The 26,235-nt window shown below is 43.5% G+C and overlaps 1 protein-coding gene across 8 annotated transcripts in view; it reads right to left on the bottom strand.

Annotated features, from left to right (window-relative positions):
• Positions 1 to 26,235, bottom strand: part of WNK2 (WNK lysine deficient protein kinase 2) — a 184,573-nt gene that overhangs the window by 90,115 nt on the left and 68,223 nt on the right. For all 8 annotated transcript variants that reach the window (XM_083156291.1, XM_083156290.1, XM_083156295.1 and 5 more), the window contains exons 3-7: positions 20,126 to 20,298; positions 18,327 to 18,547; positions 15,518 to 15,675; positions 4,281 to 4,369; positions 2,927 to 3,146 (exon numbers count right to left, since the gene is read on the bottom strand). In XM_083156291.1, the coding sequence (XP_083012417.1) occupies positions 2,927 to 3,146; positions 4,281 to 4,369; positions 15,518 to 15,675; positions 18,327 to 18,547; positions 20,126 to 20,298 (861 nt within the window). The remainder of the gene's footprint in view (positions 1 to 2,926; positions 3,147 to 4,280; positions 4,370 to 15,517; positions 15,676 to 18,326; positions 18,548 to 20,125; positions 20,299 to 26,235) is intronic.

The raw sequence follows: 26,235 nt of genomic DNA, 5'->3' as shown, positions 1-26,235 counted from the left end.
GATAGACAGAGGAGTTTTGTTATGGAGGTAATAAAGAGAAAGCTCAGAATTTAAACTCAGTATTTTTCTCAGTGTTCAAAGGAAGCAAACAATAGATCATTTCTGCGGGCTGCGTGACACAGCTTCCAATCATTTCTCAATTGCAGGTACAATGTGTCTTTACATGCTACCACAGGGTGAATATCATCAGACATGGATCACTTGCTATGCAAAGGATTACGCACTATACCCATCATTTGTACGTAGAATCTAAAACCTAAACATAAAGGCTGTCTAATGGAGCTCCAGGACGGCATGAGACTGAATGCTGAAAAAAACAGTTCTAGACAAATTTTTTTTTTACAATTATTAAAGCAATAATTAAATTTCCATTCATCTGAAGAACATAATCAAGCATTTGATTCCCTCATAAGATCTTCCTGCACTCCTCCCTGCATGAGAGTCCCTCCATAGCTACTTCCTGCACCTACAGTACTGCAGTTACATCTCTGAGGTGGTCATGATCCACAGTTTTTGAGCCGCTGCTCTACTCCCTTTGCTGGCAGCCTATAAAGCTGGCCATTCAGTACTGCCCTGTATCACAGCAATGTATGGCCATCCAATCCCCTACGAACCACCTGGAACCATCCTGGGCGGCAGGATCGCATTCAATGCATCGCTCGTGGTCTTTTCACTTGTGATGTATCACATGCAACCCCTCTTCCCTGCCGCCGGGAGGGGGGGTCTGACCTTCGATTTAGATCTGATGTGCACAGGGACCCGATGGCATGTCATACACATCCAATTTGGGCCGATTTCTTGGCCTGATCCATCGGAAATGGGGGCATTAAGTATAGCAAATGTCCAGATTGTGTTATTGACATTCAACGTGATACATAACCAGGATTTTCAAGGTACTGTACTTGAAGAATCTTCTGAATCTTTATACTCCCTTCTTGTTGATGTTCAGGGCTTGGGGCACAAGCTTTTAGCTTAAACAAGTACCCATCTACAAGTGGGGTAGAATTTGTATCGCTGATCGCAGCAAACTTAGGAGCCTTTAAAAACAAAAGACACATCACATTCCCCATTTATTCTGCATGGCCTCAAACCATCAATAATTTGCTTACGCAGGGTCAAAGTCAGGCCCCTCGTTAAATAAAACGGCTATAGCAGCTTTACTGGCCACTTGTGCTGTGCGTGCATTATCTCCCTGTAGAGCGTCATCCTCTCTGTAATCAGCGGAATGATTGATCCAAGTATTGATGTCCTCTTCTTAGACTACAAACATGCTATTGATCCAATTAGAAAAATCAATTTTCTGCGCTAGCTGTTAAACTATTTTTCAGTCATCTAATATTTGATCTTCAGAACACGATTACAAAAAAAAACCGGTTCAATATTGAAATAAAGGAGGACAGAGCCAGCAAAGACCAAATGTGACATTTCTGCACTGTCATCGTGTTGCATGTACAGAAATAACATCAGCTTTTCCTTGACCGAGTATATTAAATCATTCAACGTTTAGGATGACAGAAGATGATTATAACCTGAAATGCAAAAGATGACTAAGAGGTCTAAATGGGATACCAAAATATGAAACAGCGTGCATATTAACCAACGACCCTAATAGGACACACAATGCCACACGCTAGTGTTGTATGTGCCGACGAAAATATATAACTGCTCCTTTTTCAAAACAGTTACATTAGTGGCAGCATGATCAACATTTACTTTGTCTCAAGTAGATGTCTAGTTCCTCCCCACATAACAATAAGCCTAGGGAGATCTAGAGTGGCTTAATTAAAGCAGTGTACAACGGGTTTAGGCAGGGATACCATTAGAAATGTTGGTCTCTGCTATAAAGAAAAATGTTGCCGTAGTATGTACCTCTTTGGCAGGCCTAAAGCCAACCCCCAACCCACCCACTTTTTCCTCTTCATCCAGGTGCCCTGACATTCAAGCATACTGCTGTTCAGGCATGGCAGTGTACTTATTTAGGAATAGGAACATTTTATTTTGTACAAACCTGTCACTAGATATGTGCATATAAGGTATAAGAGAGGGGATAAAATAGGCACCTCTTAGAACCACCCAAGCAGCCTGCGGTGTCTATAGCAGGGTACACACCTATAGATTTATCTGTCCAATCTGTTTGGTGGGAACATAAATCTGGTAATGTATGGGCGCAAATGACAATTAACCATTTGCTCCCTAACATTGGTAAATGGACAAAAACGATTATTCGGATAAATTTGTTAAATCAAATTGCTTCAACTAATTTGTCTGAATGACCTGTGTCTTATTTAGTATTTGGGAGAAAATGTTCAATTCTCATAAGCTCCCACAAATTGCCAGATGATTTTTGTTCTTACCAGATAGATTGGACAGATAAACCTTTAGGTGTGTACTCAGATTAAGCCAACTGAGGTATACTCATACATCATTGCTACAGTCGCAACACAGCCACTGTCGGTGTGCCTTGTAACGGGAGACTGCTAGCGTCGAGCATCTTCTTTGCTGAAAATACTTATCACAATGCATTGTGGTTCAGATGCACCAAGAGACGGTGCTAATTAATTTGATATGCGATACTTGTAAATCTGTGTGTGACAGAGTCGTTGCATCTGTACAACGACGTAGTTTATTCCAGTACAAGTCCCCTAGTGCGGGTGTGTGTGTGTGTGTGTGTGTGCACGCATTTTCCGCTAGCAGAGCTGCATGAGACCTGGCAGCTAACAGGCATCTTACACTGCATAGCGTACTGAGGACACATCTGTATTTTCACACATAACCCTGTTACCCCAAAGATACACCTGCATTATTTGTATATTTATATGCCAGTCCATAACACAATTTGTCCCTTTAAATCCCCTAACGTGTATCTTTGGGAACTGGTGCATGGAGGAGGTACTAAGCTTTCACAATTGTTATTCATTAAAATTACCATTTCTAGTGCAACATCTTCTGGAGTTTCCTTTTCTAAATCAAAAGTAAACTCAATGGCTCCATTATCTTTGGGTTTTCCCTTCAACTTTTTAGCATCTTCTACCCAAAGTCTTAAGGCAATAGAGGACTTTCTGCCGTGATCTTCCTCCGCAAGTTCCACTCTCACCCCCGTATCTTCGGCAAAGAAAGCATGGCTTAGTAAGTCTTTAATTTCATACCTGAAACATGGAAATCCAAGTTTAATTGACATTTACCTCAATTGTTAAGATGTACTCAAATACCAGACACTTTTACGCCAACTGTGGGGTATTTGCCCATCTGTGTAAATTTATCCCAAAGGGAGGCATTTTACTTAAATACAGGGAGCCATTTGGAGTCTCCAATGGCCAGCAAAAGGATGCTGAGAGTTTGGAACAATGTAAATAAATTTAGATGGTATACAGTCATTAGGTTGATGCTAATTCAGTCGACAGGTCTTTGGCAGGGATGGGGAACCTTCGGCCCTCCAGCTGTTGTTGAACTACACATCCCAACATGCCCTGCTACAGTTTTAGAATGACCAAATAGCAGAACTGTAGCAAGTTATGCTGGAATGTGTCGCTCAACAACAGCTGGAGGGCCGAAGGTTCCCCATCACTGCATTACGGCGTGGTGGGAGAATAAAGTAGTGCAGCTAGCCATGTGAGGGGACACGGTACACTTAAAGGGTGTCCATGTAGACTGTGTCGACATTCAGGCCCAAAAACCCGTAATGTCGACCTATAATGGATCAACCCAATGACCCATACCCACTTATATACAGAGTGAAATCTCTTTAGTGGCCATGCCTAGAAATTGTATATGTACATCTCTGTGATACGGCTTCCTACGTCGCCGCGGTAAAGCTTGTGCCACACAATTACACCAGGATTCCTATACATTCTGGACAAAAGATTGGCGACCATGTTGGCAGCAGCTAGAGCAGACAGGCTGGTTTAGTTTTATATGTATTCTGCTCACAATAAAAGTCTGAGTCAGATGCCTACAGCAGACAACATGTACAAGGTTCAACATTTTCTTTCAGTGAGAACGTATTTGCTGTAGACATAAATAAAGGAAACAAAAACGTAATGCTCTAAAACTAAGCATATTTACCCAGGCTGTATACGGTTTACTGCTGACACACTGAATAGGAGCATCAGCAGCTGATCGGCATAAATGAATTGAGTAGTACATAGGAGACACTCCGAGATCCCGGGGCTACAAATCGTAGGTCCTCTGCTGCATAGGCAAATATTCTCATAGCAAACATTGACTGTAATTATCAGACTGACATTTACATTACACAGATAAGGCAAATCTAATCCCCTCACCTCTCCTCCTTGGTCTTGCAGATGCACTCTCCAATTATCTCTTTGATTTCAGGGTCTGACACTTTCTCAAAGCTGGCTGGTTTCACCCCCTGAAAAAAAAGATGGGAACAGAAAATTTGAATTTATTCAAAGTGTTTGAGCTATATTAAAATAACAGCTTGGGACAGAGAATGAGAATGTGCAGGATGATTTGATCCGGCGTATAGATAGCCATTATTGCTAGCAGGAGTCACTCTACAGAGAACGTCTTACAATCTTAACAATCAGCAGGAAATTAAAATAAGGTTTATACGGAAAAGAAATAGAAAGAAAATCAGGCTAGGTGACAGAATAAGTGGCTCCTAGGAGAAGCCCAATCCCACCTATAATTATACATTTACACATCACAGAAAATCTGCCATTCTCTTTTAAACATGTATCGTTAGAAATATTTTAATGCACAAAACTTTAGACGAAACACGGGTCTCTAATGACTGCATGATGACAGGGTTCTGAGTCGGTCTTTTTGCCATCATCTCACCCCACATTATGCCACTGTCACAACCAGCATACAAGTCATCAGTCATACAAGTAGACAGGTTACAGATCTGCTCTCTCATCTGCTGCTGTCTTCATTCCGGACTGGCTAATAAATAAGGGTGCCCATGGGAGAAAAGAACGGCACTGAAAATAAGGTGCTTAGACCTAGTGAAACACGCATTAACAATGGGATACAGTCACTAGGTTGACATACATTAGGTCGACCACTGAAGATTTACAGGGCTTAGATCGACACAAGCATTACAGATGGAGGCCTCCAGCACGCCAGATGCTCTTATCTGGTGCACCGGAGAATGTGGACGTGTGAGAATCTCATGCGTTGCTGGGAATGGGGCGCGCATGCAATGACTAGAGTGGCTCCATCTGTAGGTCGACAAGCGCAACAAGCCATGCGAAGCGAGGCAGTTCACTTAGACATGTCCATGTCGACTAGATCGACATTTGAGACCAAAAAATCATGAAAAACTCATGTCGACCTTTTGACTGCCGACCTTCCCATTGCTAACCTAATGCTTGCGTCAACCTTCAGACCCTGTAAAACTTAGCCAAGTCGACCTATTTCAGACGTCGATCTTTAGTGGTCGACACAAAAACTCATACCCCTCACATTAACCATTGAACATCGCTGTAATAAGGAATATACAGAACCCAGTGGAGTGTTTCTAGGAAAGAAATGATCTACAGTCAACCAAAGCTGAACTGATATTTCGGAGCACAGGGCACGGGTTGCCATTATCAGGACCTAAATAATGGAAAAGAGACTTGCTGATAGGTTTGCAGAATCCTTTGTAACAAATTCTATGCACATTTGGATTGTTGGATTGTGACAAAAAACATGTTTATCACCTATCAGATCACCAGATGCTTCTGTATGAGACTTGCTGTAGGGGCTTCTGTAATTTGTGACGAAGGGAAATGCAAATGTTCTTTAAAAAGTTGCAAAGTGAAGGAAAAACTCAACAGAGCCTTATACTATTATACTTCATGTATGAAAAGATCAGTTTGACTGTAATTGTTCTTTAAAGAACACATTAACATTTAGCCTCGTCCCCCTTAAAATTGGCATTTACTCTTCCCGACAAATTAATTAGCACTTTGCTTCCCTCCCAACGTCTCCGTTTGTACAAGATCCTTACAGCCTGTGCAGTGCACCAGTCACCCTCGTTGCCCATGTGATCACTGCGAGGCTCAGTGTAGCAGCACCAGCATTTAAATCTAATTATTATCATTATGAACTTTTATTCTCATATAGTGCCAGCATATTCCACTGTATGTTATAAATACAATATGCAGGAACACACCAAGCGAAAGGGCTGAACATTGGTCTGTACAATAAGAACTTCAGCCATCCTTGCCGACTTTCCATTTCATTGCTCCGGGAGAAGGCTGGAGAGGAGAGTCAGAGGAGGAGCAAATGACCGCTCACAGCTATATACATCACTAGGCCCTGCCACATAACGTCAAAATACCAGGAGCTGCGGGTCCACTTGGAAGGGGCTGGGCTTTCATATACATAGGTAGGACTAGAGAAGGAAACAAAGGACTAACAAAGGGTGAGTGCAGGAAGAGTGATAACAGTTGTCACACAAACACAGATACAGGGCCAGATGTACTAAGCTCGGAAAGTAATAAAATAGAGAGTGATCAAGTGCCAGACAATCAGCCCCTAACTGTCACATTACAGGGTGTGTTTGAAAATGACAGTTAGAGCTGTGCTACTTGGACAAGGACAGGTATGAAAGCATGATGATGGCAACTGACCAGCACTTATGATCGGCTGATTGTGACTGCACCGCTGGTACCAGTAGAGGTCTAACAGACCTGCGTGCATCTTACAACAGTCGCTTCTTTGCATACGCATGTACAGTAAATCGCAGCAGTTTTAGAGAACAAACTTTAGACCCGCGATTGGGGCACAAGTGGTTCAGATCTGCACCAGGGTGATGGTCTAAAATGAATGCACTAGATAAATACGCAACTCTTTGTTAGACTGTGGTACAGGTTGAATATCCCTTATCAGAAATTCTCGGGACCACAGAATTTTCAGTTTTTTGGGAATTAAATGGTTTTAGGCATACTTACCTGTCCCCTGGTGGTGCCCGGTGGTCCCTCAGCATCCACGTTGTCCCCCGGAGTCCACAGCAGGCCTTCAGCACTGTCTCCAGCGGTCCCAGGAGTGCTTTGCGCAAGTTCCCAGGCGCGCTGGTGACGTCACCGATGCGCACTTGCGCAAAGCACTCCTGGAACCGCTGGAGAAGCCGGAGAGGATGCCATGGACGCCGGGGAACTTGGTATAAAAAAAGGGTTGGGGGGGGGGGGGATTTGAATTGTTCCAAAAAAAACACGGTTTGTGGAATAATTCGGCTACGGGATGCACAGAGAGGGGATACTCAACCTGTATTATAAATCTGTATTGTAGAACAGATCCCCCCTAAGCTTATTGTGCCCACTCAGAAGCAGGAGATTCCGGTTTTGTTGCATATTATATCACATGAGAATCAGAAGAATTCTTACGTAATCACATTAAATTTTTCTATTAATTCCTTATGGGAGTTGTAGCACAAACTAAACCGCTTGTGTGACTGGCATGGTAATATAGAACATATGCCGCTACTGCAGAAAGGGGATTTCAATACAATTATCTATAGACACATGTTCCACACAATGCTTATACATCACTTGTGCAACGCGCACAGTCCAGGCTTTCAGATGGGCTCTGGCAATTGCTAATAATTCAATTGTACACACAAGACAATTGGTTATCTCTGTCATGAGCAAGCAGAGTGTAAAAGTGGCAGCTGACATGACCCAGAAAGGAGATCAAAGTGGGTTATGGCAAAGTCTATATTCCCAAGACCTGTACTTCCAAAAGCTCGGAATGTAGACCTTTCCCATCTCCAATGTCATTTTTGCTTGCAATGGAACCTATCTCCAGAGCTGATCTCTATACATTTCAGCCAGAGTTGTCACCGACTTTTTTCTTGTTTATTAGCAACCCTTCAGAGAAAACAAGGGTCACTAATAAACTTGTAATCCAAGGTTAAGGTCCAATTGCTTTCTTGTCATGACCAAGATTCAATCCAGCTATAAAATAAAGATTTGCTAGGAAACAATGGCCCTTATTCAGATCTGATCGCAGTACAAATTTGTTCTCAAAATGGGCACTGCAGGTGGGGCAGATGTAACGTGCACAGAGTTAAATTTGGGTGGGGTGTGTAGAAACAGAAATCTAAACTGCAGTGTAAAGGCCCCCATACACTATGCGATTTTGGGACGATTTCATCCGATTTCGGCACTTTGTGCCGATAATCGGTTGAAATCGGCCCAAAATCGCAGGTGTGTGATATCTGATACGATCCGATGCGCGGTCCCGTGCGCATCGGACTGGATCAGGGAGGTCGGACGGTCAGTACATACGATCACGTCCGACCTCCCTGTATGCATTTGCCTGCCCACCTGACAGGCATATGCATGCAGACACCGGGGGAGCAGTGGGGCGGGCAGCGGGTCCCTGAGTGCTAAGCTGGCGGCGCCGGGGAGTGCTGACCTGGCCGGGCGGTGATGATCATAGATATCAGCACAGCAGCGCTGCGGGGCGGGACGGGACGCGCAGTGGCGGGTATTAGATTTTAAAATTCCTGTCAAATGACTAGCCGTTCTCTGATTGGCTGAGCTCTCAGCCAGCCAATCAGAGAACGGCCAGTCATTTGACAGGTATTTTAAAATCGAATACCCGCCACGCTGCTGTGCTGATATCTATGATCATCATCACCGCCCGGCCAGGTCAGCACTCCCCGGCGCCGCCAGCTTAGCACTCAGGGACCCGCTGCCCGCCCCACTGCTCCCCCTGATAAGAGCACCACCACCCCCTGCGCCCCGACATGTGATAAATCGCAAGCGATTTATCACATGTCAAATTTGGCTCATCAAGTGCCAAATTGTGTGTGAGCCTCCCAGGGAGCTCCCGGGCGGCTCACAGGAGAATTGGGTCCGACTTGTCCTAAGGACAAGTCGGCCTAATGTATGGGGGCCTTAAAAATATTGCAGCTAGTATTTACCCTGCACAGAAACAAAATAAATCACGCAAATCTAACTCTCTCTATACATGTTACATCTGCCCCACCTGCAGTGCACATGGTTTTGCACATTTTGGAGGAAAATTTATACTGCGATCAGATCTGAATAATGGCCAATATCTGATGGATGATGGATCTAATCCCTTAGCATTAGCTGGGTAGAAAATATACGCAATGCAAGTCTCAGATTGAATTGGTCCCAATTTCTGAGGTCTTCCGTGTACATTAGGAAAGCTATTCTATTAGAAGTAATGCAATTTCCAATGTAAATTGTAACGGCAACTTGAACCTTGGATCGCTTATCCATATGCAGCGCAAGTAAGACCCATCGAAGCAAAAGACTCCAAGCCATTCCTGCTGGGGCTCATACCGTAAGAGAGTTCAAGAATGCATTTGACAAACGGCCAGCGATCAGGTGAACGCCACCCCCCCAGTGGGAAATCCCACATAGTGAATCCCTGCGTATGGCTTGTGAAGACTTCAGTCATGCAAATATTTCCCAAACCATTCATTAGCTGCTCACCAATGAATGATTTCCCTACTGGTCACCACCGTTCGCAGGCTCGGAGTAGCCCCGGACTTACTCGGCAGCTGCGGTTAAACCAGCCTTATGGAGGCCGGAGTTGACGTCACACACACCCTCCCTTATATCGCTTGGGCATGCCTGCGGCCCATGAAATAAAGTGCACACAAAGCTTAGGAAAGATGGACCATTGGGGTATATTTTGCCCACTGCTCTTACATGGAAACCGTACTCCGTGACTTCATATATTCATAAGCCATGGTCGAAGATCACAGCAACCACCGCGCTCACAGTAAAAAGGATTTCCTCCACCACACTTGTTCAGACAGCTTTCCCATTTTGGAGGACTATCCTCGGGATATATTGCTGTGTAGGTGTAAATCTAAATACACAACAGATAAAGCAGGACTGGAGCAGACTCTAAAGGGGTGTACACACAGAGCGATTTTTGCTAGTGAGCGACTTTCACTAAGCGATTTTGTCTATGGACGATTTTGACTTAAGAATTAACATACTGGGTTGGTATTTAATTGCAGATCAGTTCATGAGTGAACACCAGTGATTTTGAATAGACAGCCAGCAATCTAGTCAAAATATTCTTGCCGGGCAGCCAGAGCGATTTTACCTTGCCACGGGAAATCTACTGCACCCCCTTCCCTCTCCCAATGGTTCCGGAGAATCGACATCTATGTGTCCGTTGAAGAACTCACATCCTTTCTGAGCTACTCCTCCCAAACTTTTAATGCCACATGGTATGGCTGGTTAAAATATAAAGAATCCTCAGATAACCCCATGCATTCTATGCCTGGCTTTGACTCTAACATGCAGTGATCCTGAAGACAACCCTTTTCTCACCCCTTACCTTTCCACACCTTTTTTTCTTTTCTTCCCCTTTTTTTCCTTTTCTGTCTTCTCTTTTATTCTTTTTTGTTGAGTATTATAACTGTAGAAGTGAAACATGTGCAATTCTTCTTCTTTAGCGAATGAGCGCAATCCTATTAACGCATACCTCCCAACTTCTGTTCCTCAAAAGTAGCGGCATATGCAAATTATCCGCAATTAGGCCACGCCCTGTTTTCTCCTTCTGCGGCGCTGAATAGACACTGTGCGCATGAACACAGCGTCTATTCATTAGGCTGGGGGAACTCCCAACTCCCCCCCCCCTTGCCGCGGGACACTGCCGGCCCCCGGGAGGGACAAGGGACCGTCACCAAAAAAGCAGGACGGTCCCACGAAAAATGGGACAGTTGGGAGGTATGTTAACGTTCTGCTTAAATGTTGCATACTGCCTATTTGAAAACCTTTGGATGTATCGGAAGAACACTATATTGTTATACTATATTGATTGTTCTGATAAATTGTTCTGCTAAAATAAAAATTGCAAAAAAAAAACCAAAACAATTCTTGCCTGGCAAATCTTTTTTAATAAGCGATATTATAGGGCAATTTGTCGAACCTTGACAGCGATCTTTGCTAACCTTCTAAGCAATTTTGAATATGTAGTCAAAATCGCTTAGAAGGATCGCTCTGTGTGTGCACCCTTTAAGGAACACCTAAAATAGTAATATTGGGGAAATACACCTCTTCCACAAATTCTCCCAAATAGGTCACAATAGGATATTCATGTACTGTACACATACACTGTGAGCTTACTGCTAGACTGCAGAACATACAAATGAATTCCGATTGACTTTTTATAAAAAGGTACATCCGTTCACATTAGACTCCTAACAAAATAAATCTCATATGATCTGAAACAAAGTGAAATAAAACAAGTAAACTCATCTATATCCAGAATTCACTTTAGCTTCTAGTGACAACTGCCATCGACTCGATGGAAAGTCCCTTATATCAGAAACGGAAACTCTTCACGCTTCAACCACCTGCAAATTGACCTTGATCAGCACGCAGCTCAGAGACACCAGCGCAACTGATCATTTGCAGATTGATCTCTATTTGTCCAACAGTTGAATGTAATCATTAGCTGGAGACAGAAGCGGCACACACCGCACGTTTCCAGTGATTAATGTCAAACAATCTAAAAATGACTAGAATAACTCAATCTAGCTGATAATACTATAATGGGACACAACCAACTTTCTCAAACATAGGTCATGAATGCAGCAACATGTATTCGCCTGGAAAGAGTATCATTGTAACATAGGCCCTTATTCTGGTCCACTAGCAAAGGCAAATTCCTTCTCAAATGGACAAAACCATGTGAACTGCGGGGGGGGGGGGGGGGGCAGATGCAACACGTGCAGAGAGACTTAGATTTGGGTGGGTTATTTTGTTTTTGTGCAGGGAAAATACTGACTGCTTTATATTTACACTGCAATAGAGATCTCACTTTGAAGTAAAACTCCAACCAAATCTAATTCTTTCTGCACAAGTTACATCATACTTGCCTACTATTAAACTCTCCTTTCCGGGAGAAGCCTGGACAGGAGACTGACAGCATCACTTCTGGGGGCGGGGGCCTGATGTAGACGTCATGAAGCCGGGGCTACATGGCGCAATTTGCATATTTAGCCCCGCCCCTACCAAAGAACCGTTGCGATCGCTGTAATTCAAGGAGGCGACCGGGCAGCTTCCAGGGAGCGTCGGAGGGTGAGGGAGAATCTGGGAGGATTGCCTGCCTTACCGGGAGGCGGACCCGATTTTCGGGATCCTTTTGGCCAATCCGAGAGTGTAGGCAACCCTGAGTTACATCTGCCCCACCTGCAGTGCACATGGTTTTGTCCATTTGAGAAGAAATTTGCCTTTGCAAGTGAACCAGAATAAGGGCCACAGTATAGTTCACCTATATGTTAACAAAAGGTTTCTGTATTGCTCGGTCATTAACTATGACTTACTATAAGGGTGACATCTGCTACTTCAGTTTCTGGGTCCTACTGGTTCCCAGATATGAGCCCCTTGGGAGGCCAATTACTTACAAATGCAGCAGCGCTAACAAGGCAGAGAGCATATGGCCAAATCCATTAGAAGTGACCCTAAAGCTCAAGAGATGATGATGATGATGGTGTCTAGGGATTGAGAAAAAGGCTCTCATCCCTGTAGCCCAGAGAAGAAGATAATGTACACATCTGTGTCCCTCCTTGCTTGGTGGAAATACAATCTGGACTAATACTCGCATTATACTGGTAGAAGACAAAAATAAAAAGTTTCTGTAAGCAGGTGCTCCTGGGACTATGTAAAAACCTGACCGGACTACACTCCGGACCGCCAGACAGGACATCAAAATCTGCAGTCTGGAGCTTGTAGGGTCCGGTCCGGGGGGTGTCCTGTCCGGGGGGTCCCTGTGATAGCTATCACCAGGGACATGGGAGATTACTGCCTCCTCGTGTGGTCCGGACCGTCCGGTTTTTGCTACTTGCCCGGACCATACAGGGAGGCTTTTATTCTCCCTCTCCTTCTCTACCTGGTGACAGGTGTCACAGGCAGCCCCCCCCCCCCGGACAGGACACCCCCCCGGACCGGAGGCTACAAGCCCCAAAATGCAGAGTTTGTTGTCCGGTCCGGGGGTTTTGTCCTGGTCCGGTTTTCACCCATACCTGGTGCTCCTGGTTTACATGTTAACATGGCCACATCAAGGTGGAAAAGCTTTCTGTGCCAGCCTCTGCCCCGGAACATATGACATTGGGGGAGATTCTCTAAGAATCTCAGCCCCCCTTCGCCTCTCTTCGCATTTATAATTATCGCATATGTTCTAACATATGCGATAATTATAGCAAAGGACAGCTCTTGCGAGTGAGAGTCCCCCCTCCCTCACACACCCGGCGCTGCTGCTGCTTTGCCGGGCTCTCCTCCTCCCTGCACCCGGAAGAGGATCAGTGCAGGGAGGAAGTCACAGGTCCGGGCAGCACAGCTGTGTGCTGCCCGGACACAGGTGAGGGGGCAATGCGGGGCGGCGGGGGTCCATGCGGGGCGTCGTTGCGGGGCGGCGGAAGGATGCGGGATTGGCTTCTATGGGGCATCGCCAGATTTTTCTGCCGATGCCCCCCGCTGCGGTAACCCGGCGGGGGATGCTTACAGCATCCCAAAATGCGGTAAAAACCCGATAACGGAGTTTTTACCGCATTTTGCGCTTAGAGAATCTCCCCCGTTATCAGGAGGACTGGCCGAAGGGATCAGGAAACCATTGAGCACCCAGAGCCTCTTAAGGACAGTAAAGTAAATATAAATAAACCAGGGCATAAGTGGAATCCTTTGCATTTTGCCTTCTTTCTCCACTCTTTATTACATATAACTTGGCAACATGGAAGCAGATGGAACATGTATTTACTCCAGCAAATGGCCAACAATTGGCATTATAATTTCAACAAGCGCTGGGAGCCAACAGAGCACCCACACTACAATCTATCAGTAAATACAAAGGTATACTCAGCAGTGTAATGCCGTAAGATAATACATAGCAGAACACATGATAAAACTCCACATATAAAAATACAAGTAGCGCATGCTTAGAATTTATACTACAGAAAGGAATACAGACGATCAAGTTGTGCATTAAGGAAAAGAAAAAAAAAAAAAAAAATCCATTACTATAAAATCCAAATTGTATACTAATACAATTTCCAAGACTTGCCTGCTTTGCAGTTGGGTCAGATCCCTGTCCCAGCCTAATTTGTGTGACATTACATTTTCAGTGAGAGGTGTGTGTAGTGAATGTAATGGTAAGGGCGCACTTTAACCCTAGAACACATACATCATTTTGTCAAGAAGTCATTTCAAGTTCCTTTGGGGTATATTTTACCCCTGTGTGTGTTCTAGGGTTAATGCGGCATCATTTGAACTGGGGAGCACTGTAATGTGGCATAGGGCGGTATGTTCTAACATCCGCTGCCCTGTATCGCTGGGCATTGCATTATTAATAACCTCATATGCTCTAACATATGCAGTTATTTACACAAGGGACAGCTCTTGCAATAAGAGCTGTCCTTTGCGATGCGGCGCCGGTGCTGGACTTCCAGGTCTGTGACCCGGGAGTCCATCTGCGCATGCGCAGAGTGACGGCGATGGCGGGGGGCATGCCGGGAGAGATCTGTGATAGTAAGAAGCCCATAGGCTTCAACAGGTAATCGCCAGCTTTTGCTAGCGATTCCCTCCGCAGCGCTGCCACTGCGGAGGGGCCATAGTGCATACAGAAATGCAGTAAAAACCCCGATAACGGGTTTTTACCGCATTTCTGCTTTAGAGAATCTCGCCCATAATCGGATCTTTGTAATGTAGAGGGTACTATAATATTACATTATAAGAACTTAAGCTGTGTACACACGGTGCAATATTGCTGGCAATATGGTCGCCGAGCGACCATATTGCCAGTGATTTGTTGTGCTGCAGCGATAAATCGCCGGGTGCATGCTCCTGTGTTCAGCCCCCTAATCAGCCATTTCCCTGTGCAGCTTCCCCCAGCAGAGTCTCCTGTTCATCAGCGACCATCTCTGATCACTGGACACTGGGCAATATATTGATCAACAATATATTGCTGAGCAATATTTTGCACCTTGTGTACACAGCTTAAGGCACTGTAATGTGGCACAATACGAAATGGAGGCACTATCTTCTGGCATAATATGAATTAGGACACTAATGTGGCATAATCTGACCCGGAGGGCACTCTACAGTGCCCCCTTTTCACACTGCCCCATTAATGTGGCATAATATGAAATGGGGACACTGACATAATGTACAGTATACTGAGAGCCCTACATGGTGACATAATGTAAGCTAGGAGACTACGATGCTTCATATAATAAACTAGTGCACTACTATGGGACATAATATTAACTAGGGTACTTCTATGGGGCAAAACATAGAGGCCCTTTCAATATGTTGCTATGGGGCCCACAAAGCTCTTGTTACGCCACTGCCAGTACTTTAGCAAGTATTAAATCTTCTGCTGTGAAGAAAGATAAAGAAGCCAACCTACATTACTGGTATTGATTTGGTACTTCATCACCACCACCAAACAATAATAGAACTAAATTATCTTCCAACCTGATCTTATCTTTAGCTTTCAGCTTTATTAACCAATATCATACAACCTATTATCAATAAGAAGAAGCCTTGTATATTCTGGAACCGCCATTACTTACACTGGTCACTTTCCGGTATATCTGAGCAGCATTCTGACATTCGGAATATGGGTATTCTGAGGTAGCCATTTCTAACATGCACATTCCAAAGGCATAAACATCCACAGATTCGTCATAGTGTTCCTCATACATTTCTGGTGCCATGAACTCTGGAGTCCCTGCAAGTAAAGAAACAACAAAACCCACAGTTATTTACCATACAGGAGGTTTCATCAGTGTGAGCTACAACGCAGAATTGTACAGAATCTGGACCTCTATGTTGTGTACACATGGTTCTGATTCTGGTTCACTTGCAAAAGCAAATTCTCTCTCCAATGGACAAAACCATGTGCACTGCAGGTGGGGCAGAAGTAACATGTGCAAAGAGAGTTAGATTTTGGTGGGGTTTGTACTTCAAACAGATATCTATATTGCAGTGTAAAAATAAAGCAGCCAGTATTTACCCTGCACAGAAACAAAATAACACCCAAATGTAACGCTCTCTGCACATGTTACATCTGCCCCCCCCCCCCCCTGCAGTGCACATGGTTTTGTCCATTAGAGAGTATTTGCTTTTGTGAGTGAACCAGAATCAGGCCCATGGTGTGTTCCAGGCCTGATTCTGGTTCTCCACCCCACCCCTTTGCCGAGTCCCATCTGCCGGCAATATCGAATAGATGTCACTGTCGTAACTTTGCACCATGTGTACACACCAACAGGGACATTCAGCGGACTAAAATCGGTGTATCCACAAAACTGAAAAATTCAGTAAAGACAACAGAACAGAGAAAGTTATGTTAAATGAATATTCAAGAATGGAAAATATATATAACCCGATAGACTGATATGATAAAGAAGCATCTTTTTTGGTATACCCTGCCATGAAACAGAAATCCTATTGTGGAAAAAAAGGAAGCTAGTGGTCTCTGTAAAATAATCGGGTACTTGTTTAGTTTCACGGCGCCAGCATGGCAGCAAGCTACTTCCGGGTTCGGCGCTTGCCAAGCTTTCTAAAATAAACTCCATGCCAACGTGGGTAGTTCATACCCCCAATATCCACGTTGGCATGGAGTTGATTTTAGATAATGTGGCGTGCGTAGTGAGCCACCGAGCCCCGCAAGGGGACTCCGATGCACGGCCATGCTGGCGCCGTGAAACTAAACAAGTACCAATAATCATTGCCACTCTGCTGGATAACAAGAGCGTAACTTTAAAAAGAAGTTGTCTTGTATTAAAGGAGCTGTGGTTGTCATCACAAAAGACATTTTACATTTTCAGAAACTAATAAGAACTGAGGATATTTTAGATAATGCTGCAACAGTGGGTTGAGATTTTCTTCCTAAGGAGGAAAGCCAAAACCCTTCTAAAGGATGCAAGACAATTCTTGCTGCCTCCTCCTGGGAGATACCAGAGGGGGCATTAATGTCCCAAGTGAGGGGGCTGCGCAACAGGGTCCTCATGGCTCCGCTCCCTCACTGCTCAAAGTGACGGTTCACAACATAGAACAGCAAGGGACAGGGACATGATGACAAGATTCAATACAAACTGCATCATCAAATCCCTGAGCCAACAACTTCACTCAGGAAAAGGGGAGTAATGTGCGAGAGCCCAGATATTCTGCGAGAGTAGGACAGCATATTAAATACGGAGTTGCATCTAGGAAAAAAACGCAGGGAATGTTACTAGACACCATTTAATGGTTACCCATTATTACTTGTTTAGGAGCACTTTCTGACGATTAGCATAATCCAGGGGTTCTCAAACTCGGTACTCAGGACCGCACACAGTTCACGGTTTCCACATCACCTGACAGGTGCACTCATTAACACATTTTGAAAGATCCACTGGTGGATAATTATTTCACTTGATTCTGTGAGGAGACCTGCAAAACATGCACTGTGTGGGGTTCTTAGAACCGAGTGTGAGAACCTGTGGCATAATTATAAATAGACAAGACTTTGAACAGCAACATGGGGTCAGCAACCCATTAAACACATGCCACGATGACTGGCTTTAAGTGGCACATGAATGACTCCAGCTAGGGCCAATATGTAAGTTCCCAACTAAAATTTAGGTCTTGATAATTTATGATTCAAAGAGCAATTTGAAAGTTCAGTTACAGAAAGCAAATCCCACAAATAAAGACTTATTGGTCTTATTGGGTGCCACCAAGTCTTTGATCATACCTCTCTCCCGACTTCCCTCACTCTACTCTTGCCTCTTCTATACTCAGCGAGGAAGCAGTCAGTTAGTAGACAGACAGTTTTCAGGGGTAGATTTATTAAGCTCGGTCTGGTCTTTATCACCGGCCAATCAGCTCCTACCTGTCATTTTTCAAACCAAGCCTATAACGTCACAGTTAGGAGCTGATTGGCCAGTGTTTAAGTAACAGCCACATTATCAATTCACAGAGCTTAATAAATCTGCCCCGGAGTTACATGGCAACACTACAAAGTGACGTACGTGTAGCATATTGAGATATATCTATTTTGATCATGGTTTTACATTCAAACTATGGGGTAAACTTAATAAAATGGGAGTTTGCCCATCGCAACCAAGAAACCAATCAGATTCTACTTATTTATTAAGCACTTTCTAGAAGATTATAGATTGAATCTGATTGGTTGCTATATTCCATATTTAATAGAACTTCCATCTTAGTAAATTTACCCTCATGTGTTTTGTTGTGGTTGGTAGACAATAAAGGTTAAATTAATGTATGTATGTGTTATAAACTAGATTTAAGCGGTCACAATGAGAGGCACAGTTTGCGGGCAGAGTACTTAATGTCAACCCAATTATTTTGCAAAGAAATCGAAATGTTTGTTACCTATTACACTTTTAGCAAAAGACGCTCGTTTCAAAGTCGCCAGGCCAAGATCTCCAATTTTCACTGAGCCAGTTGGTCCGGTAATGAAGATGTTGTCACATTTTAAGTCTCGATGGATGATTGGTGGTGTTCGCGTATGAAGAAAGTGCAACCCTTTCAAGATCTGCCTACACCAACTTCGTAAAACCTTTGGTTTCATTACCTTAAATCTCTTCAAGTATCTAAAATGAAAAAGGACACGTGGGATTATCAGATTTGGAACCAATGTTTTACTCAATATATATCTACAGTACGTTTTCTTGATAACAAGTGGTTAATTTAGTTGAGGAAGGCAATACCCTCACACACTGCCATCAATATCCCGATTATTGAGGGACGCGTCGGAGGGGATGCAGCAGTCTGCTGGCCTCTCTGCCTCTCTCCTGCTTCTCCGTTCTGCGTGTGATGTCATCATGTCACATGCTAGGGAAACATGCTGGAGAGGAGCCGGGAAGCCAGCAGAGAGGGAGCAGACAGATTCCCAATCCAGTCCTCATGCTTGTTATTGTTACAATAGAGGTGCGTTTTTAGCTTACCAAAATGCCATGGGGATGGGTGGGGCACAAAATGTTTGTCAGGGGGGAGCAAAATGTATAGTTACGCCACTGGCATCAAGCAACGATGAATACTGGTTCTACCCAGCTGGAGGTGCAATGTGAATAGGTAAACCCAGCATCTGTTCGCAGCGTAGAAAAACTGGCAAATGGAGATCTCATTCATCTCTAAGCACCAGCTTGGCACACGTCAGCAGAGATGTCACCAAGAAAACAATAAGCAAGACTCAGTTGTGCAATGTGAAGGAAGTATTAGATAGTGTTGGGACAACAAAAGGTCCAGGGCCAGATGCACTAAGCTTCAAAAGTATTAAAATGGAGAGTGATAAACAATCAGCCACTCAACTCCTGTCTGACATTTTCAAACACAGTCTGTGACATGGCAGGTATGAGCCGATTGGCTGGCTGTTTATCACTCTACATTTTATCACCTTTGAAGCTTAGTGCATCTGGCCCCTAGTCTGGTGCCATCAACTCTGGAGACAACATTTTGTAGTTATGTCCTCTGGACATTCATAACATTGTGACATTGTGACATTAGGTAAGATATTTATTAAAGCTTGGAGTGAGATCAAGTGGACAAAGTATTAATCAATCAGGGTCTGTCAATTTATGGTGGTCTTTATAAAAATGACAGTTGGGGGCTGACTGGTTAGTACTTTGGCTTCTATTCATGGAGAGATCCAAAGGAGTGAGCTCCTACAATCCTACGATATCCTGCAGTCCTTCTTTGATGCGGCGGGTTAGCCGATAGCACGTGCGTAGGCACAGTTTCGGTTTTCTTTTCCAAACAATGCCTTGAGAAATATTGGGGGGGAGGAATCAGGGGAGTAGTAATCTTGTAATCTCTGTCCCTACATGAAATATTTCTCTTGCAGATAACAATAAATATAGCCCTTACATACCGAACTTTCATAAATGTAGAGGTTAAATTTGACTAGTGTAGTTAGCTAGGAATAACCTCCAACAGTACCTTTTCAGCAGGAACAGTACCGTTTTTTTTTATGGCCTGTACCTTTTTTTAGTTCTCCAACTGTCCATTGTAAGTATAGGAAAGGGGATGTGGCCACGCCATGTTTACCCATGGCCATGTCCCCTTTCTGAATTTGTACCAGTTTTTGCTCTTCACGTGTTGGAGGGTATGCAAATGTTTGACTAAATAAATGTGTTACTAAGTCATATTACATCTTGCAATGTGATACTCACGTCTTTAGAGTCCCTGATGTCATAAGCTCTGTAACCAGAACGATGCATTTCTTCCCCTTCAGACAGGATTCCCAGAAGTCGTAAAACCTGACAATATTTGGGTGCTGCAAGCCTTTCAACATCTCCGCCTCTTCCTTAAACCGTTGCCTCTCTTGTTTTGTTAATTTACGATCCTGAAGAAAGCAAACAAAGATGCAGAATTGGCCATTACATTAGATATTCTACATTTCAGAAGTGCTCTGACAAAACAGCTGAGTCATTAAAAAAATCAATATATACGGTTTATGAGCACAGCATAAGGAAATATTGTGCTGAACAGTATATATATATTTTTTTTGAAGTTTGAAAAATTTCATGACCTTCAATAATATTGTTTCTGTATACAAATACACACAATAATATTCAAATGGTATTTTTATAGCAGTCACATGAAAAAAAAACCATGAAGTTGCTTCATATAAAAAAATAAATCCTATTCGCTACAAGTTCAGGCTGCAAGAGGTGCAAGTGGCAGAAGTTACTTACAGAAGTTGAGGGAGACTCTCGATCTATCAGGTAGCCTCCAACTCACTCAGCAGAGTGGTACTTCTGCCACATTCCACCTGCTTCGTAGTGAAGCGGGTAGGATGGGGAGATAATGCAGTGAATTGCTATCTGTATGAAGAGAGCAGGGCTAAAAATGACATGTATGACAGGCCGCTTCCTCAACAACGCACAAATTCACAGCATTCACCATGACAGAGGAGGAGCCTAATGGCTGTGACGTCCCGCCCTCTGAAATGTCGTGCTGTTTTTCCTCTCCTGTCTTTTCCCAGTGAGGAATATTCTAGACAACTAGGACTACAACTCGCTCTCTGCACACGTAAATATCAGTGTTGTATTCTATACATACTTGCTAACTTTGAAATGTCCCATTACAAGAGAGTTTCCCTCTTGCCTGCTGATGACTGAGTGGCATTTCTGGTGATTAGGTCCTGCCCCACACTGGAAATTTCACAAATAGCAGGCCTCTGGGAATCGCATCCTCACACTCAAAGCATTTCACCAGGAAGTGGACAGAACTAGTAATGCTGGGTACACACCTACAGATCTATCTGGTGTGAACAAAAATCTGGCAATGTATGGAAGCATATGAGACTCAACCATTTGCTTCCAAATGCTGGAAAACAAACAATAGTAATTCAGATAAATTGTTTAAAGTCGTTTGATTTATCAAATTAAACTGATCATTAATTTTTATCTATTTTCCAGTGTTTGGGAGCAATTGATCAATTGTCATTTTCTCCCATACATTTCCAGATTCTTGTTCCCACCAGACAGATAAATCTTTGTGTGTGTACCCAGCTTTAGTGGGACTATTTTAGGCGTCTATGGGACTCTTCACGTGTTTAATGTAATGACCCTTTAAAAAAGCATAAATCATTGAAATAGTATTTAAAGAGCCCAAAGCATCCTAACCTGGTGGTTTACTTACACTGCCTGCAAATCAAATACAAATTAATTGGTAGGAAAATGGAGCAGGAAAAGCTTTCCTGTGACATCACCATTACGGATATGGCATCTGTAATGCCATCTCAGCAGCACACTATGGTGAGCATATGGCGGGAGCACGTGTGCCCAGAAATCTGGAAGGAATCACTGGAGAGGGACTTATGCATACTGAGATGTCACAGGATGTGGATTTAAAAAACCAAACAACCTTGCAATACTCATTTTTATCCCCATAAAAGTCAACAAGCACAAATCTATCTAGCAAAACCATCAGGACACAAAACATATTAGAATATTGCAGAGGGAGAGGTAGTCACATTGGGTTCGACCCAGCTGCTGTTCTCTTAGTTCAGTCATTATCATGGCTATTTGACAATACAAAGTGGCACTGGAGAGTATCATCAAACCAAGGTTATTTGTTTTGGAGGTCTACTGGAATCATAAATCACACAAGGCACCTTTTTTTTTTTATACATGACCTCATCACGTGATCACCAGTCCACAATCAACCAAGGGGCTACATAAATTGTAAGAGTGGTTCACTTTTTCAAATGAGGCTATTGGGGGGGGGGGGGGGGGGGATTTTTTTTTTTTGGGGGGGGGGGAGGCTATTGGGGGGGGGGAACCCCCTCCATACCTTGAAACAGTGATTATGCTATGAGAGGACAGATCTTACGGATGTCATCACAACCCTTAATCAGCAAGCCTCCTCCAGACACTCACTGCCAAGTCTGGTACATACTTAGCACTTCCACTGTACATAGTATCTAAATCTGGGTACACACTCATTGATATGCAGTTCGTGGTGGAACACTCAGTGTGTACACTCCTATGGTTGCCTGCGACATCAGGTTTAATGTGCTGTGTCAAACCTAGCAACATTGTTAGTGGCTTGATGCCTATTGTGCCGTACATATGACAAATGATCGATCAGACCATTGACGTCACATGCCACTACCTAGAACGGAGCGGTATTAAGGGTGTACAAGAGCAACACTCTTTTGCTAAATGTAAAATACTGTTGGGCCATTAGTAAAACAGCAGTGTGTGTATACTCCATTTGGATAGTTCTTGGCGTAAGGGAAATCAGCAGTAGTTAGAACTATATGCGGTCGCGCTAGTGTGCACCCAACTTAAGAGTCACACTCATCCCAAGCATGGAAGATGATGATAAAAAAAAAAAAAAAAAAAGAAACATTGCACCCAGCAAAAAAAAAAAAAAAAAGACAGCTATATACAGTATGCAAGCGTGAAATTCACTGGTCTCTTCTGCCTACTGAATAATTAGATACAATTTTAGTATGAATTATAAAAATAAAATAAAAACAAGAGCGCCAACGGTGGAGTAGAGGGGAGCCGGCGGAGGGCTCAGACAGAATGGGGGCGCGTGCACGCTTCCCCCTTCTGTCGAATGGCGAACGGCAGAGGATGGCGATTCTATCGTCAGGAGCAGCTCAAATGCATACAACAATAAAAGACGTTCACATTTCCTTGGTTTGAAGCACCAAGAAATTCAGAGGTTACGTGATTCATTCACTTAATTCAGTCTCTTCTAGCACTCCATGGACAGATGTGTTTAGATTTCACTAGCAAATTAAAGAGCCAATGTTTCCTCCTGGGAACACAGACGTGGAAGTCAGGCGAAAGGTCTCCTCGAAAGCTGACTAAATGGGTCAGAAGCCAGCAGTGCATTTTAGAAGCGAAAACAAAATGATGTTAGTATTGACGGCTGATCGGAATCACAATGAGAGAATATTTTAAAAACTATAAGAGAAAGTCAGAACAAACTGCTCATTTCAGGGAAGGAGGTGTCAGAGGAGTATACAAGTATTTAAGATCGTATTCTGGTTGACTCACAAAGCTGAGTATTCGTAGCCTTGCGAGTCCACCAGACCCCACCCTGCAAATGGAGATTCACCTGCCCCCCTTTGCACGGCCTGTGAGGGCAGATGTATTAAGTAAAGTGATAAAGGGGTATATATGAATATATCAGAAGGGGTCTGATCTATTAAATGCTAGCATGTTTTATTTTTTCGGACCTGCCGAAAACCAGGTGGATTGACGGAACAGCCGCTAATCCACCTGCTTTTGACAGAAACACAGCCAAAATGGAAAGGTTTTGGCAATGTTTCCGGCAATCTCAATTTGACATGAAAAGATGTCGGACTGAGGCAGGGAGGACGGCGCCGGGTGACCAGCAGCAGATTACACGGTGCCGTCCTCCTGTCCGCCGCCTCCCATACTTACCCACCGCACCAGGTGAGAGCAACTCACCCGGCCTTGTCCCTTGCTGCCTCCCGGCAATCTTGCCGCCCTCCCGTCGCTGCGCTCACCTGGTCCCCGCGCCGGTCGGGTGAGCATCAATTAGCGACCAAATATGACATCCAGATTTAGCCGCTGCATTGAATAACGGATGCCGGATCCATTACGTCAAAAGAATTTTAGAATGGATCTGGCATCAATTGAATACCATATATACCAAAGTGGTGATAAGGCAGTAAAAAATTGGAAGGTGATAACAAACCAGCCAATCGGCTGTGTTTTAAAAGCGACAGAAGTTAATTGGCTGGTGGGTTATCACCTTCCACTTTATCACTTTAGCAGACTTAATACATCTGCCCCATTATCTCGCGAATGATTCAGAAAGAGCAGGCCACCGATTGTGTAAGTGTGTTCCTAGCATTAGATCCAAAGACTATTAAAAAGGGGTCAACCAAAAAATTAAGGTTTCAAACAACCTTCATTGATTAATGTCACAGCATTGACGTTTTCAAAACCAGACAGACCTTCATCGAAAAAAACGTAATACGGTAAGACACAATCAGGTAACGTTTCTAGTTATTTATTTTGTAGGATACAGTTCTTTAGATTTAGAATTTAATATTGTGCTTGTCCTGTGTATACTGTAGCTCAAAGCACCATGTCCCTAGGCTGTATTATTACAGAGAGGCCTGCAATCAATTCTCACTTTTAGATCTATTTATTCTTTTGTAAATTGATATTTCATTGACAAAGGACTGAAACTCATTTTATAAAGACACAATTTCAGCCCAAGGGATTAAATCTATAATGTAAAACCAACCCGCTATAGAACAGTGTTAGTGCAGTGTTATATGCAAGTTAAAAATGCGGTTATAAAAAAACATATTTCACCAGAGCTTCAGCTCACATCCAATCTCACAGGACGTTCTGCAACAAGGAAATCACCAGGGAGGTTATGACTCTTTAGAAAACAATCTTCATTATTTTGTTTCAAGCTTATTGCTACTACAATCCTGCATCCTAGCCTGAAATGCTGCTGAAGAGACGGACAGTTACATCATTGAAAGAGATTTGCAGAACAGCTCGCTTTATAAAGGAATTATATATGCGTAGCGTTATTTATTTATACCCATATCCAGGAGTGTGTCTAAAAGTAGGCAAATCTCAGCCGCAGAATGAAGTAGGGCGAAAGCAACTTGCAGCAATCAAATTAAGAAAATAATGTCATCTTGCTTTCATTCCCATGGATTACTGGGTTCTTCCTTTGACAGACCTGATCAGGGGCAGATTAAAACCACAATCAAATAAAACCTGATATCTAGTAAGCCAAGAGGTCTAGGATGTGAGTTCCTGGTAGTAATGATCATCAACCATCAAGGATTTTAAAGGCGATGGGACAAAGTGCCTAGCTCCACCCCTTGAAGCACCCATGAGCACCACGAATCTGATTGGCCAAATGAATGGTAAAGCATGGGTGACCATTTCTGGCTGGAACCATCGACCGTTCCTTTGCAGATGGGTTCACACCATTGAGGTTAACCATCAATGATGCCATCAATTGTAATTCCACTATGGCATTCCCTAGTTTCCGGTGAAAGAATAGGTTATTCATTATACTGTTTTCACATCGTTATGCCTGCTCAAACCCGGGTCCGGCATTTTCACATTAAACCCAATATAACTAGAGATGTGCGGTTTAGGTTTTACTCTGTTCTCCAATTGGGATCGTATTGGCTATCCAGAACATGTGAATGCTGATAGACAATACGATCCGGATTTGAGAACCGAGTAAATCCGAACCCGCACATCTCTAGTTATAGCTTTCACATTATGGCCATTATACAGAGGATGACCTAGGTTTAACCTGGGTCAACATCCGGGTTGGTCAAACCAGCTTATAAGGTTTGGTGCTTTTCACACCGCACCTTGACCCAGCAGCAACCCGGCAATAACTCTGGATTGAGGTGCAATGTAAAAGAGGTATTAGAATTAGATTTAGACAATTCAAAAAGAGTGAGGACCTTTTAAGATCTAGCCAAACCCAATTAATACAATTAAATAATATTTCAGATATATTTCTCATTAGATACACACAAATGTACGTTAAGCCAACCTGTTCCACTGTGCACATTGCAGGGAGTCATGGGAGAGAAAACCTCACTCGCTTCTGCTGGCACCTCTTATCTATGGAAGAACCGCATATTTGTCATTTAACTCACCATACAGAGCATATAATGAATATAGGTTGCATATTCTGCAGTAGCTTTCTACCAGTGAATGCCACTACCTCCATCAAACTTGCCAGCATGGCGCTCTGGGCATGTGTTCAGGGTATTTATGGCTGGGAGCCATCACAT

The sequence above is a fragment of the Crinia signifera genome, chromosome 8, assembly GCF_055691185.1.
Source record: "Crinia signifera chromosome 8, ASM5569118v1, whole genome shotgun sequence".
NCBI lineage: Eukaryota > Metazoa > Chordata > Amphibia > Anura > Myobatrachidae > Crinia > Crinia signifera.
This window is presented reverse-complemented; position numbering and strand designations above follow the sequence as displayed.